The 13,661-nt window shown below is 37.4% G+C and overlaps 1 protein-coding gene across 23 annotated transcripts in view; it reads left to right on the top strand.

The window, feature by feature from the left end:
* Positions 1 to 13,661, top strand: part of DLG2 (discs large MAGUK scaffold protein 2) — a 995,087-nt gene that overhangs the window by 658,566 nt on the left and 322,860 nt on the right. For all 23 annotated transcript variants that reach the window (XM_039378618.1, XM_039378625.1, XM_039378621.1 and 20 more), the window contains one exon: positions 4,597 to 4,721. In XM_039378618.1, coding sequence (XP_039234552.1) covers positions 4,597 to 4,721 — 125 coding nt within the window. The remainder of the gene's footprint in view (positions 1 to 4,596; positions 4,722 to 13,661) is intronic.

The raw sequence follows: 13,661 nt of genomic DNA, 5'->3' as shown, positions 1-13,661 counted from the left end.
AAATAAGATGAAAGCCTGAGCAAGAAGAAGATGAGTCTCATGGCCTTCTGGCTACCCAAAACTAGTACCTGCTGGGAATTCTTACTTTATTTGGTGATCCTTGTTTGGAAGCATAACAGTGTTGAGGGAAGAGATTCAAACTGGCCACAACTTTCAAGTTTTATTTTCTTTTCCTAGTTGTGAGTCATCCATTATTCTGACCCCAAGTGTTGTGTTTCAGTTTTGGGAGAAGGTATAACACCAGTTATCTGCTGTCATGCCATGTCTCTGCCTGAGGTTGTCTGACCCCCCAGGCCAGAAGAATTACAGCCAGGTCTCTTCCCTGCTCAGGCTGAGCTATAAAGAACTCAGCTGGTCCTTGTGTAGGTGTAAAGCCCCATTTAGAAAGTCATAAAGGAGGCAGGCTGATGTAGTAAACCTTAAGAAGAAATGCTGACCTTCCTTTCAGAGGAGAGTAGAAAGGCGGCCTCAGGTGTTGGGCTGGGAGAAATTGTTCTGTGGTGGTAGTTGACCTAATTTTCTATGTTTGAAAAGTAAAGCTGAGCCAAGAGAGAAATTTGAGCTTGGTGGTAAATCTCTGAGAAGCATGAGGTATCCAGACTGAATAGGAGGAAACTGAGGCAGTGGGTTTTTTTCAGTCAAACTGGGTATGGTGTGCTACGCGAAGCCTTTTGTCAGGCTGTGTGCATGACTGGAGCCTTGCAACAAAAGGCGGGGAAGCTAGTGAGAAACTAAACTAACAATTAAAAAGCACATTCATCCATCTATTGCTGTGCAATTTTATGCAAATCTTCCTTATATCGTCAGTAACTAATTATATGAGGTTTTTTTAGTAGTAGAAATTGACAGCTTGGACAAAGACATGGAAAGATTTAGGTCAAGAGATAATTTAGCTAATAAGAATTGAACACAAGTTATTTGGATATGAACCCTCCATAGAATCATAGAATTATATATATTATATATTTGACATGTGAATAACATTTGAGCAATACCATTTAAGTTTGTAGATCTGAGACTTCTTCAGGTTTTTTGTCCCATATACATGTGTTTTGGGATTTTTGCATAGACGATTCTACTGAAAAATCCTGAAACAAAACAGGCAAGCATATTTAGGCCTAAATATGAATCTCAATTAAAAAGGATCAATTGAGTATTCTAAAGGAGGAAGAATTCTGTTGCTTGGCATCTCTTCTCCTCTGTATCAGCTGCTATTATTTCTTACTGAGCATTTATCTGCATTGTCAACACCCTCTGAGCTCATTGTTAACTTGCTTTGTAAGCATCCAAGAGATGTAAGGCTTGGAATAGAAAGAGGGCAGTGAATTAACTTGACAGATATTTATGGGGAGCCACTCCCAAACATGAATCAGCGTGAGGGAAAGCATGAATGTTCCACCTTGGAAAATGCCATGGCTAAGTGATGGTTCAGTCATTGTTTTGGGCTGAGGGGCAGCATTTTCATTGGTTAACATGAAATGGGAGGCAGACAGATATGCCAAGAAAAGTTGTGAAGATAATTACCACACTCTTTTTTTTTCTGGGATGGGGACAAAGGAGGTGCAAAAAGTAAAGAGTGGGGAGCCAACCCTTGCAGAAATGTTCAGGAAGCATTGCAGTAGTAGGCAGTATTTATTTGGAATTTAAAATTACATCTTGGCAACTGCAAACTAAGTTTTTAATATAGCAACTATATGCTAGTGAACCTGCACACTAGATGCAGAGCATGGAGGGAAGCATGAGGGAAGAAGAAAGATCCACACATCAGTATTGCTGCTCAGAACTGAAATACAGTAGCTTTTAACCAGAGTATTCCTATTGCATTATTTTTCAACCCAAGGTTCTTAAAAGGCCAATTTACCCATCAGTGATTGTAGATATGCTTTTAGCCTTGTTGGCCTTGATCTGAGGTACAAAGACAGAAGATTTTTCCGTGTAGGCAATGCAGACCCTTCAAGAACAACAGTGGAAAAAAAAGTGTAATTGCTCTTAGCTTTTGCAACAGAGTTTCTGGTGCAGGAAAGCCTTGAAGGGATATACCTGGCTGCCAAGGCAGCTAGTGCCTGACAGCCTGTAGATCCTGTTGATCAAGTCAGGGACTGCAGCCAGAATAATTGCTTGAAATTTTCTGGATGCAGAAGTGCCAGTGAGGAGTACTGCCCTATTCTTTTTAAAGGTTACTCCTAAGGGGCAGAATTGGAATAGTCTTGCAGTGTAACAGATGCACATTTATGGATAAATATCAAGGCTAGCACTGATTCTCCTGAGAAGTCTGTAGCAGTTTTATCACATCTTTGCTTACAGTCAGCATTGCTATATTTTTTAGCTCTAAAATGTTAATGGAAAAAGATATGTCAGGAGGGAAACTGCAGGGAAAGTGTAAAACCTTTTCAGAAATTATTTCCTGCTAAAAAATCTAATGAATTTTATGTGATGAACTGTAACAGCTAAGCACGCCCCACATAACAGACAGGATTTGATAGTTTTTAAAGCTCTTCAGATACCCTTTTTTATTTGTGTTTTGTTTTGTGTTTTGTTTGTGTTTTGTGCTAATCATTACAACCAGATTTCTCTTTGCTACCCTGCTCTTTCTCCTTTCCTATCAAAAGTAGGTTTTGGGGATTTGGAAATCTACCTCTCTTCAGAAACACAGATTTCTGCATATTTTTTAAATCTCTTTGAAGTTAAGAAGAAACACAGCAATTTTATTTTATTTTTAGAGGTTTGTTGTTTTTTCTTCTTGGAAATCAAGTAATACTCAGAATTTCTAGAAATTTGCCTTTGGTTTTACCAGTGTTTTAAAACTTTTATTCCAGGCTTCCTGAAGTATGTACGAGTAGTCTTTTTTTCCTTCCTATGTGTTGGACAATTAGCTTAATTAATAATATGATATATAGAAAAGTTTTCAGGAAAATATTTTTATTTATAGAGTGCATGTCACTGTAGGGCGTACTATATAATTAGGCATGTGCTAAAATATTGAGAGAATAACCTGAATCTGAGATGATACTAATGATGAAAGGGAGATTAAATCAAAGATTTATAATGCTGGCCTGGAGGTGTTTACTAACTGTACAGAAAATATATACAGTGTTTCAGTACTATAATGTTTTTCATAGTATAGCTAAATGAGAAATATTAAGATATGTGTAGTCCTAAATCGATTTCCTTGGATTATAGATTAGTTCACAATTATATGCTGATAGCATACAATCTGCAGCTGAAGATTGCATGTGTATCTCTTGCGTAATGAGAACTGCATCTTTTGTAAACGTAGAATACTGATAACAGAACTGAGAATTTGACATGCTGCAGGCAGGCAACATAAAGTCTTTCACACAAAATGCATGTCTGATGTACTAATTGAAGTACAGTTAAAAATGCAGATATGAGATTTGATTTAAATTATTCAGAAAAAAAAGTATGGAGGTACCATTTTTATTAATAACTTTTCTCACTAGAACAGAACTAGATACCTGACCACAAGCAGCAGTTGAAGAAACAAACTCCTAATAATCTGAGAAGCTGGTGAAATAGAAGTATTTTAATGCCCTGAATATATTTAATTTGCAATAGTGTACATATTCTGTAATATATATATATATATATAGTTACATCACTGTGATAAGCCTAAAAATAATAAGCCTATAAAAATACTTTTGGTTGAGATTTAAAGAATCAAATATTGCATAGAATTTTATGACATCCGCTATGCATAGAGGGTTCATAAACCTGCATTTGTCTTTTAATAAATAAGGGAGAAAAAGAAAAATAAGTTATTTCTTCTTGGAGAATAAGTTAATTCATGCAGAAAGCAATTAATAAATAATATATACATAATGTTGACTTATACAGAAAAGCGTAGTAACTGATATATATATCCAAAAAAGAATTAAAATTGTTGGTTTGAATTCTATGTGAAAAAAGGTGACTTAATTTTTAAGTGCATATGTGTGTATACATGCTCATGTATCTTTCATGATATTTCCACAAATAGTAGAAGCAATAAGGAAGATCATTGAGAAGGCTTTCATAATCTCTTTCAAACATTTCACTCTAGCAGATCACTAAGATGAAAGAAACAGTCCTGTTTTGTGGATTTGTGGGGTTTTTTTTTTTTGTTTTTAAAGCACGTGAATCTGAGCAATGATCACTTTTCAACAGAAACTAGTATAGTAAAATATGTCACGGTTAAATGGTTTTCGCTGTTTCTGTTTATATTATGGTGGTTTGAAAAGTGTTTTTTCAAAGCTCTGAAGTGTTTTTAGCCTCTAGCTTTCATTGACTTGGGTGAATTAATATTGGAGTTCAGATGCTAATTTATGTGACTGCTTTTGAAAACAAATTTAGGTCAAATCCTGTTTCTGTAGGGGTATCCATTAACTCTGTCATTAACTCTGGTAAATCTTTGTGTTCACAGCCTCTGTTCTTTAACTGACAATTAATTTTTCTGACTGAGTCACCTGCCTTCAAGTATGGAGTTGGCAAATAAAGTGCTTTCTTTAAGAAGCAAGGATACTTTGCTTGTGCACTGCAAATGAATTCTGTAGAAATCTAGCATCTGGGTGGTGGATTTACTTTTTATTATTTTTCCAGGGGAATTCCGGCCTGGGGTTCAGTATTGCTGGAGGAACAGATAACCCACACATTGGGGATGATCCCGGGATATTCATTACTAAGATTATACCAGGAGGAGCTGCAGCAGAGGATGGAAGACTCAGGTAAAAACAAACTTATTATTTATGTTTGGAAATGAAATGCATAATTATTATAATTATTCTCTAGGAGTCAAATGCCAACTAGGTCTTTCATGGGATCAGGGGAAGTAAATGACATGAGTGGAGTCTCCTTTCTGCTAAGAGAGCTGACTTAAGTAGCTTAAAGCAACTGAATAAGTTTAGTTAAGTTCTGTATAAAGGGGCTTTTGATGGTGCTGCCTCCGTCTTTGTACCAGTTATTTCCTTTAGTACAAAAGGCAAGATGGGGACAGGAGGAGGAAACCAGCATATCAGCATGCATCCATCTCTTCTGCTTGGTCTTTGTATGTTCCTGGCTGAAGAACTACACATTGATGTTATACATTAAAGCTACCAAGACTTCCCAAACTACAAAGCTATTACTGAATGACCATAGCTATTTGTAGACATTTCCTGTTATTTGACTGCAGTAACGAGGTGGTTTACCGCTGTTTCCAAGCGATTTTTTTGCTCCATGAAGATGTGGTGGCTAATCTCTATCTTTTAAGTCATCTCCTGAGTAGTTTATTGCTGTAGCTTCTGAAATGGATACAGAGGTCACTTGGTGTGGTTCTCAAATACATCGTAGTATATCTCTTAAACAAGAGAAACTTTTTGTTTAGAAGTAAATGCTTAGATTTTATTCTTCATTTAGAAGAAATGCTTGTGCTTGTCTTTCCTTATGGACTGAATGCAGAAAGGCTTCCGGCTATCACAGAGGCTGCCACCTACCTATTGATCATGAAGCCTGCTGATGCTCCAAAAAGGCAATTTAACTGGAAAGACTTGGGATAAAATTCTGATGCTTTCATGATGTCAGCACTGGAATCAACTCTGGGAGCTTTTGCCAAAAACAGATGGTTGAAAATTCATGAAATGTAACCAGATGGTAGCAACAACAATTTTTCCCAAAGCCTTTTCCTTTAATTCAAAATTAAAAGTTGTCCAGTTTTTAGGGGAAGTTTTGGATATTTCTTATGCTATGTATGCTTAGCAATTTGATTTTGGAAATGATTCTTTTTTTTTTTTACTACAATAGTGATGAGGAGTCATGGTGGTTGGCAGTGCTTAAAGAATTTGCATTTTAAATAAGATTGCAGACAAAAGGAGTAGGACCAATCTCATGTAACTTTATGACTAAAGTGCATCTATCCACCCTTAAGCTTAGAATCTCCTAATAATCAGTGAAGAAAAACCTAAGCATTTCTAGGTTGTGATTCATCTCATCCTGAAGTCAATATCTAAAACATAACAGAAGAGTAAAAAAGCCTATATTTTCATTGGTGAGTCAAATGAAAAGGAGTTTCTTTAACTAGTCCAGCTGTAGTGATCTGTACTGTAAATATCTGCATTAGTCCAGATGAGCTTCATGGAAAAGAGAGCATGAAGAAATAGCAGTATCTGGAAATCATGCTGTTAAATTTGATAGGATGAACAACATAGGGGGGTCTTAAACATCCAACTATTTTTCTGAAAACAAGAAAAAATTCCTTGCAAAAAACCAATAGTATCTTTATAGTAGAGTTTTTTATTAAATTTGAAGGCTTTTTTAGTTTAAGCCATTAAGAAGACAGAAGCCATTGCAGTATTTTGTCTTGCTATCTTTGTATGATATCAAATTTCATAACTCAATCTTGTATTAACCGCTGTAAATTGAACTCATGATTATTTCTGTTTCATAAATGTCTTAGAAAGACCTTCTAAACCCACAAAAAATAGCATACTAATACAATTACATTATTCAAATTATTAAAATATTAAAATTAGACCTAGCAAACTTTTTGTTTTGTAATAAAAGTGTAGTAGTACAAATATACTTATCTTATAACTAAGACTTAGGTTAATATTCTAATCATATATTTGGTGTGGTCATTTTTACAATTCTCATAGATTTCAGAAAGTTTTCTCCTTTCTTTGTTTTATCTGGTAAATAGGTTTCACTTTACTATAAAGACCTGCATCTCCTATCACATTTTATGAACACCTGAAAATTGAGTTATCAGTGATGATTACTGATATGCCACTGAAGGGGTATATCCTGAGGCCGTCTCTACTGACTTACATGATAATTAATTTTTCATAATAGAGAGAGTTTATCAGCTAAGGCCACTCTATAGGAACAAAAGCTCAACAACATTTATAAATGTTTGCCAAGAATAGTGATAACCTAGGTTCCTAGCAAAAGAACAACTTTTAATTAGCTAAGAATCAGAGATTAGTGTTTATGGACTGAAAAATATATACTTTTTTGTGTCCATTTTTGCTTCAGCCTCTGCCTGCAGACAGTCTACATTTTATAGCAGTGTCGACTGTCTGAACTGGCTTCTCTATCCACTTCTGGTTTTAAATCATAAAAGGCTGTAAAATCACTTCTACTGCATTTTACATGATGTCCCTTTGATCTAACATAGCTAAGTGAAGTTCTTCAAACAGCAAGACTTTGAAAGTGACCTGCAAGAAACTGATCTAACGCTTCAGACCCTTGCAAATCTTTTACATGTATATATGGGTTGGCAAGGGAGGAGTAGGTCAGCCGAAGTTTCACAAAAATCCAACAGAAGCAAATGCAACCTCCCGTACGTGTCAAGACTCTTCAGTGGGAAACATATAGTTATAAGTACATAAATATCAGCTATAAATACCTTATGGGAGGGAATGAAGACAAAGGAGACAGACTTATATCAGTAGGGCCCAGTGCAAGGGCAAAAAGCAATGAACACAAAACACATGATATTTCGTCTTATCATGAGGAAACATTTTTTTACTGGGGGAGTCACTGACTCTGCACATAGGTTGCCCAGAGAGGTTCTGGAGTGTCTACCCTTGGATGGCTTCATGAGAGGAAAGTCCTGATTATCAAACCTGATTTTCTTCTATGACAAAGTAACCCAAGGTAATCCTTCTGGACAAAATGTCCAGCACCCAGCTGGATAAACATATCATGCAGTGGGTGACCAGTTGGCTCACGGGCCGAGCACAGAGGGTAGTAGTGAATGGGGTTGCATCAGACTGGGGACCTGTCACTAGTGGGGTTCTGCAGGTCTCTGTCTTAGGCCCTGTGGCCTTCAACATCTTCATAAATGACTTGGACGCAGGACTGGAAGGGATGCTAAGCAAGTTTGTGGATGATACAAAACTGGGAGGAACTATTGACTCCCTCGAAGGCAGAGAGACCTTGACAAATTAGAGGACTGGGCAATCACCAACCAGATGAATTTCAACAAGAGAAAGTGCTGGATTCTGCACCTGGGATGGAGCAACCCAGGATGTATGTACAGACTGGGGAATGAGATGCTGGAAAGCAGTGCCACGGAAAGGGACTTGGGGTCCTGGTCAAGGGCAAGTTGAATATGAGTCAGCAGTGCTCTGGCAGCCAGGAGGGCCAACCATGTCCTGGGGGGCATCAGACAAAGAGTCACCAGCTGGTCAACAGAGGGGATTGTCCCACTCTGCACTGATGAGGCCTCACCTTGAATATTGTGTGCGGTTTTGGGCACCACAATATAGGAAAGATATTAAGCTGTTAGAGAGCATCCAAAGGAGAGCAATGAAGATGGTGAAGGGCCTTGAGGGGAAGCTGTGTGAGGAGCAGCTGAGGTCACTTCATCTGTTCAACCTGGAGAAGACTGAGGGGAGACCTCATTGCAGTCTACACCTTCCTCATGAGGGGAAGAGGAGAGTCAGGCACTGATCTCTTCTCTGTAGTGACCAGTGACAGGACCCACGGGAATGGCCTGAAGCTGTGTCAGGGGAGGTTTAGGCTGGATATTAGGAAAAGATTCTTCACCCAGAGGGTATTGGAACAGGCTCTCCAGGAAGTGGTCACAGCATCAAACCTGTTCAAGAAGCATTTGGATACACTCAGGCACCTAGTGTGACTCTTGAGAGTGGTCCTGTGCAGGGCTAGGAGCTGGGTTTGATGATTCTTTTGGGTACCTTCCAATTCGTCATATTTTGTGATTCTGTGATATTTAAAACCTGATTAGACATGTTCCTGGCAACATGTTCTAGCTAAACTTGCTTCAGCAGAGAGAGTTTGACAAGGGGATCTCAAGAGGTGCTTTCCAACCTAAATGATACTTTCATTCTGTGATTTGGCCCGAGTCAGCAGTGTGCCCTGGCAGTACTGAAGGCCAACATGGAGGTCAGCAGGCATATACAGAGAAAGAACTGGAGGCAGCAGCCACATGTTGCATTAAGGAAAATTCCAATTTGGTCTGAGGATAAAAAAGATCTTTTTCATGAGGATAGAAAGGCACTGTAACTGGTGATTCTGTGAGATTCTGAGATCTCTGTCCTCAGAGAGACTCAAAATTCATATGAACAAACTCTTGAGCAATATGTTTGAACTTTCAAATTGGTCCTGCTTTGAGCAGGAGATTGGACTAGATGACCTCCAAAGGTCCCTTCTAACCTGAATTGTTCTCTGATTCTGCAGATTATCCTTGTATATAAAATCTGAGTGTAAGACAAAAAAAGGTGATTGAGTTCCTGGGTTTTCCCTTTAGTGGAGAATAGCACTTTTATTGACAGTAGGTACAATGCATAGTGTGGGTTTGTATCACTTTGTGGCCCATTTCTCTGCTTAAAAAAAGCCAATAGTTATCAGCCACTTAAGACTACATTCATTTTAATAAAGCATTCCTGTTTTTGAAAGACTTCCTGAACCTTCAAATACTAATCATAACAGCACAGAATCACAGAATATCTCAAGTTGAAAGGGACCCATAAGAATAGTTGAGTCCAACTCCCTGCTCCTCTCGGGACTACCTAGAACTAAACCATATGACTAAGGGCATCATTCAGATGCTCCTTGAGCTCTGACAGGTGTGGTGCCAGAGCCACTCCACTGGCGAGCCTGTTCAAGTGACTGACCACACTCTGTGTGGAGAATCTTTTATTCATGTCCGATCTGAACTTCCCCCAAGCAGCTTCATTCATTTTCCTCAGTCCTGTTGCTGGTCACCAGAGAGAAGAGATCAGCACCACCTGCTCTCCTCAAGGAAGTAATAACTAGTATGTTTACATACTACTCTCCCTGAAGTGCACTGACTTCTAGAACTAGTGTAAGAACCACCACACTGCACAACTCAGATTTTAGAAGGCATTTTATATAAGTACACTAACTCTTCATCTTGCAAAATAAGGCAAGATGTGGAATCTTTTATGAAGTCCTTATAATATATAGAAAATAATTTCATATATAATAAATAATATACAGCAAATAATTTAATGGAATATAAAAATTATTTTAGATTTAATTATTTATCTAAATGTGAGTATAATAACCTTGGAACTAAATTAATTATTTTTTTTTCTGAATGGTGCATACCATGTTTCTCTGAAGCTTTGAGTTTCAAGTCAACAGTAGACAAAGAATATAAAACCTCTGAAAGTAGTAACCATTCCCACTGAGTTGAAGGAGAATTTCTCTTAACGATTTGATCTTTTGAGACTTTTAATGCATAAAAACTTCTGCTTTTATCTCATAAATGTCAGTTGTCCATGGGCAAACATGTACTTTTTAATAAAGAAGCTCTGAATTTAGATTTCTTTTCCTCTCTGGAAGAGAGAAGATTCCAGTAATTATAGCTCAGTGCCTTCTTTTGTTTCATTTGAGTTTGTGTCAGATAAAAAAATGCAGTGCTTGTTTCAACTGCCTACATAAAGCAAAGAACTTCGATACAATATACAGTAGTTACTTCTATTGACACTTATTGATCATAAGTGAAATTCTGGCTTTCAAAAGGCAACACACGTGTAAACCATTCATCATACTCTGTGAAAACAAGAGTGATCAGCTTATGGAATTAGAAGCACAGCATAGTTGTATAACTTGATTGGAGGGGGAAAACAAACGAAAAGAATAATGCAAAGGTTTCAATTATGATCAAGTTTAAAAGAGCACAGGCTCCCAAAATATGATTTCATTTTCAGCAACCATAAACCAAAGCTGTTTTTAGTCAAGAATCATTTTTGTTGATTAGAGCTTCACAGAGTCCAATTTTGATCTTAGAGATATTTTTCTCAAAACTCTGTCTACAGGAATGAGAGGGTCATATGAGTTCCTTATCTATTGCTGTCAAAAATACACTATTCTTTCTTGTGAAGACAAGTATGAAAATGTGAATTTTAAACAATCTTGGGACCTGAAAAAAAGCAAATAAAAGAGTCTTGGATAGAACAAGGATTCAAACCTTATGTTATATACCAATCTCTTGGACACAGGAATCTTATGGAACCTGTGATACAAAAGTCCGTTATTGCATATGTGACTGAATATGAATGAGTTTATTCACAGGACTGTGAGATAGATTTGGATAGTCTTTAGATTGAGTTTCAAGGGTTAATGTTGGTACCAAAGATTATTTTGGTATTTAAGCCTTAGTTGTACTGAAGTGGAAAGAAGGTCCATGTGAGGGGTAAGTCAAAGAGAAGAAAGTGGTTGTGCCTGGAGGAGGCATATTGCCCTGGTTAGCTGCCCAGACCTGTAGCTGTTTCATTCATTCTTTCTTCTCAGAAACTGGTTTCCAGTCTTTTTACATTTGTGAACCTATCAATTTTTTTCCCTTAGGATTGTGGACATTTTTAAGGAGAACTTAAACAGGTTGAGCAATGTACACTGATGGAGAGCTACCTTTGACAGACCAACTAGAAACAGCACTGGTACCCCCAGCTAACTGAATATCATAGGTTAAAAAGTATTAAGGCTGTGCAGCGTTCATCTTTCCTTAGTTTATGTATCTTTCTTGATATTATTTTAATTACTGATTGTCAGGAGGTTTAGGATTGTGAAACTGCAGCATTTTTTAGGCATGCTATGTTCTTCTGCCACCACTATATCAGTTTCTCCCATTGGATTCACCCCCACCCCTTCCCGTCCCCCAGCTCTCAAAGTGATTTGGTGTGAGGAAAGGAATGTTATACACATGCTAATGGCAGGAGACAAGAATCCAAATAACTTGCCTTCAGTCATCTAGTAAATCAAGGAGAAAGCTTGGAATAGAATAGTGATTCCTTCTCTCATATTTCTGTGCCTTACAGGCTTCAGTTAAATGCCTACCAGGAAAGGCTTTAAACAAATCAGATTTGTGTTCCCTTCATTTGTCAACTAACCCACTATGATATGTCAAAGGATTATAAATTTAGCTATGTAGCAGGAGATGTATAAGTAGCAAGAGAGGAACTCTGAAGACCCTTTCTCATGGATATTTCTGAATTTAAAAAAAAAGAAAAGGAATTTAAAGACTGCGTTCTGATCAGAATTTTAAAAATATGTCTGTGTTTAACTAAAATGAAATAGAGAGGAAAAATTACAACTTCATGCCATTGATTCAGAGGTTGAAAACTGGAATTAAGAAACACTGGTATTGTGTGTAGTTTACCTGAGAAAGGTAAAAAGAAATGGAGGAGAGGAAGCAGAATTGAGTCCTCACCTGAGAGCTGGCTAGATAAAGGACTCTCTTTAGTTGTTTCCCCATGGGCTGAGCTTTGCCTCTGATGAAAAGTCTGAAGTCTAGATCCCTTCAGCAGCAGGAGGCACACAGTTGTTGCCCATTGGTGTCCATTTGTATCTCTAGATTGCTTACTAAAAAGTGACTTGAGAGTGATGCTACTGGGCTTTTTCAGATTAATGTGAAGAGCTATTCCCAGGAGAGATCATGCTTTTTACAAGCATGTCATGTGTCCCTAATCCAGCTTGGGAACTGGCTTTATTTCACTATAGTTATATATCAAAATAGAAGTGTGTCTGCTTTGTGATTCACTGCCTAAGTCCCTATTTGTTAACTTTTGATCTTGTTTTAAGCCTATCAGTATCAGGTCTATGTGCCTTGCAATGGCATACAGCTTGTTCAGGATGTTATTATAATTATGGTGCTACCACAAAACACTGATTCATATCTGCACTGTTTACAGGCCTCTGACAATGCTGTTAGTTCAGCACATAATTTAGCAGTAAGTTAATAAAGAGGCATTCACCCCATTTGGCAAAACATGCTTGCTTTGCAGACAGTCATAAATTAAATCACGATTTATTGACTGCTCTCTCTGTCCTGGTTTGTGTTAGGAAGTTTGATCTTATTAACTCTGTTTGTCTGTGTATCTGTATCATTTTTTGAGCTGCCATGGAATTAAAAAAAAAGAATTACCACAGGGGATCTACATGAAAAAAGGCAGGTCACAAAATCAAAATCTGATTTTCCTATATTATTTTCAAAGTTGAACAGGTCTTACCATAGCTCATGTTTTAAATTAACAACTTATATATCTTTTCATCAATGGAATATGTGATCGTGTAATTTTGTTCTCCGTTGCCTGCACTGCATCACTTTTCTTTGGCCTAATCCTTCTTTTCTCTTCTTTTCCTATTTGAAGTTTGCATTGCTTGTTCAGTATTGTGGATCCCCAGTGTGTCTCTGAATTTGATTATACTTTATTATTTATCATTATTTATATTATGCTTTTCCTATTTTGAAAATAATTGGTAGGCTGTAGCAATTCTTATATGTGATGCAAAAAAGGAAAGGGAAATTATGTTTTAACAGCTAAATTGTCAGGTAAAGAGAATAGAATTTAATGAGTGAAAAAGGTACCTCTCTGGCTTGTGGTATTTGAAACTGATGAATTTTCAGGACCTCTTTATAGACATCAGTGATGGACATTTTTATAGAAGTTTCCTTTTGTAACAGAAAGGATCAGTTTCTTCCCCTGTATGTTTCTGAGCTGCTTTCCACTAATCGAATTCTACTGCTTCTGAATAACACTTAAGCAAAGTAGTATGGTACTAGGACTTTAGGTTATGTAATACTCATTGCACTGGAGGTTCCATGCAATGGTACTGAACTGGTTAAGAGGTCTCTCTCTCCCAAGAGTTCCTTTATTATCCATTCTACCTAAAACTACAGTCACCCCAGAGTGTTGCAG

The sequence above is a fragment of the Pipra filicauda genome, unplaced genomic scaffold (assembly GCF_003945595.2).
Source record: "Pipra filicauda isolate LSUMZ 115617 unplaced genomic scaffold, ASM394559v2 scaffold141_size4267151_pilon, whole genome shotgun sequence".
NCBI classification, from domain to species: Eukaryota; Metazoa; Chordata; class Aves; order Passeriformes; family Pipridae; genus Pipra; species Pipra filicauda.
Note: the sequence above shows the minus strand (reverse complement) of the source record. Positions and strands in the feature narration are given on the sequence as shown.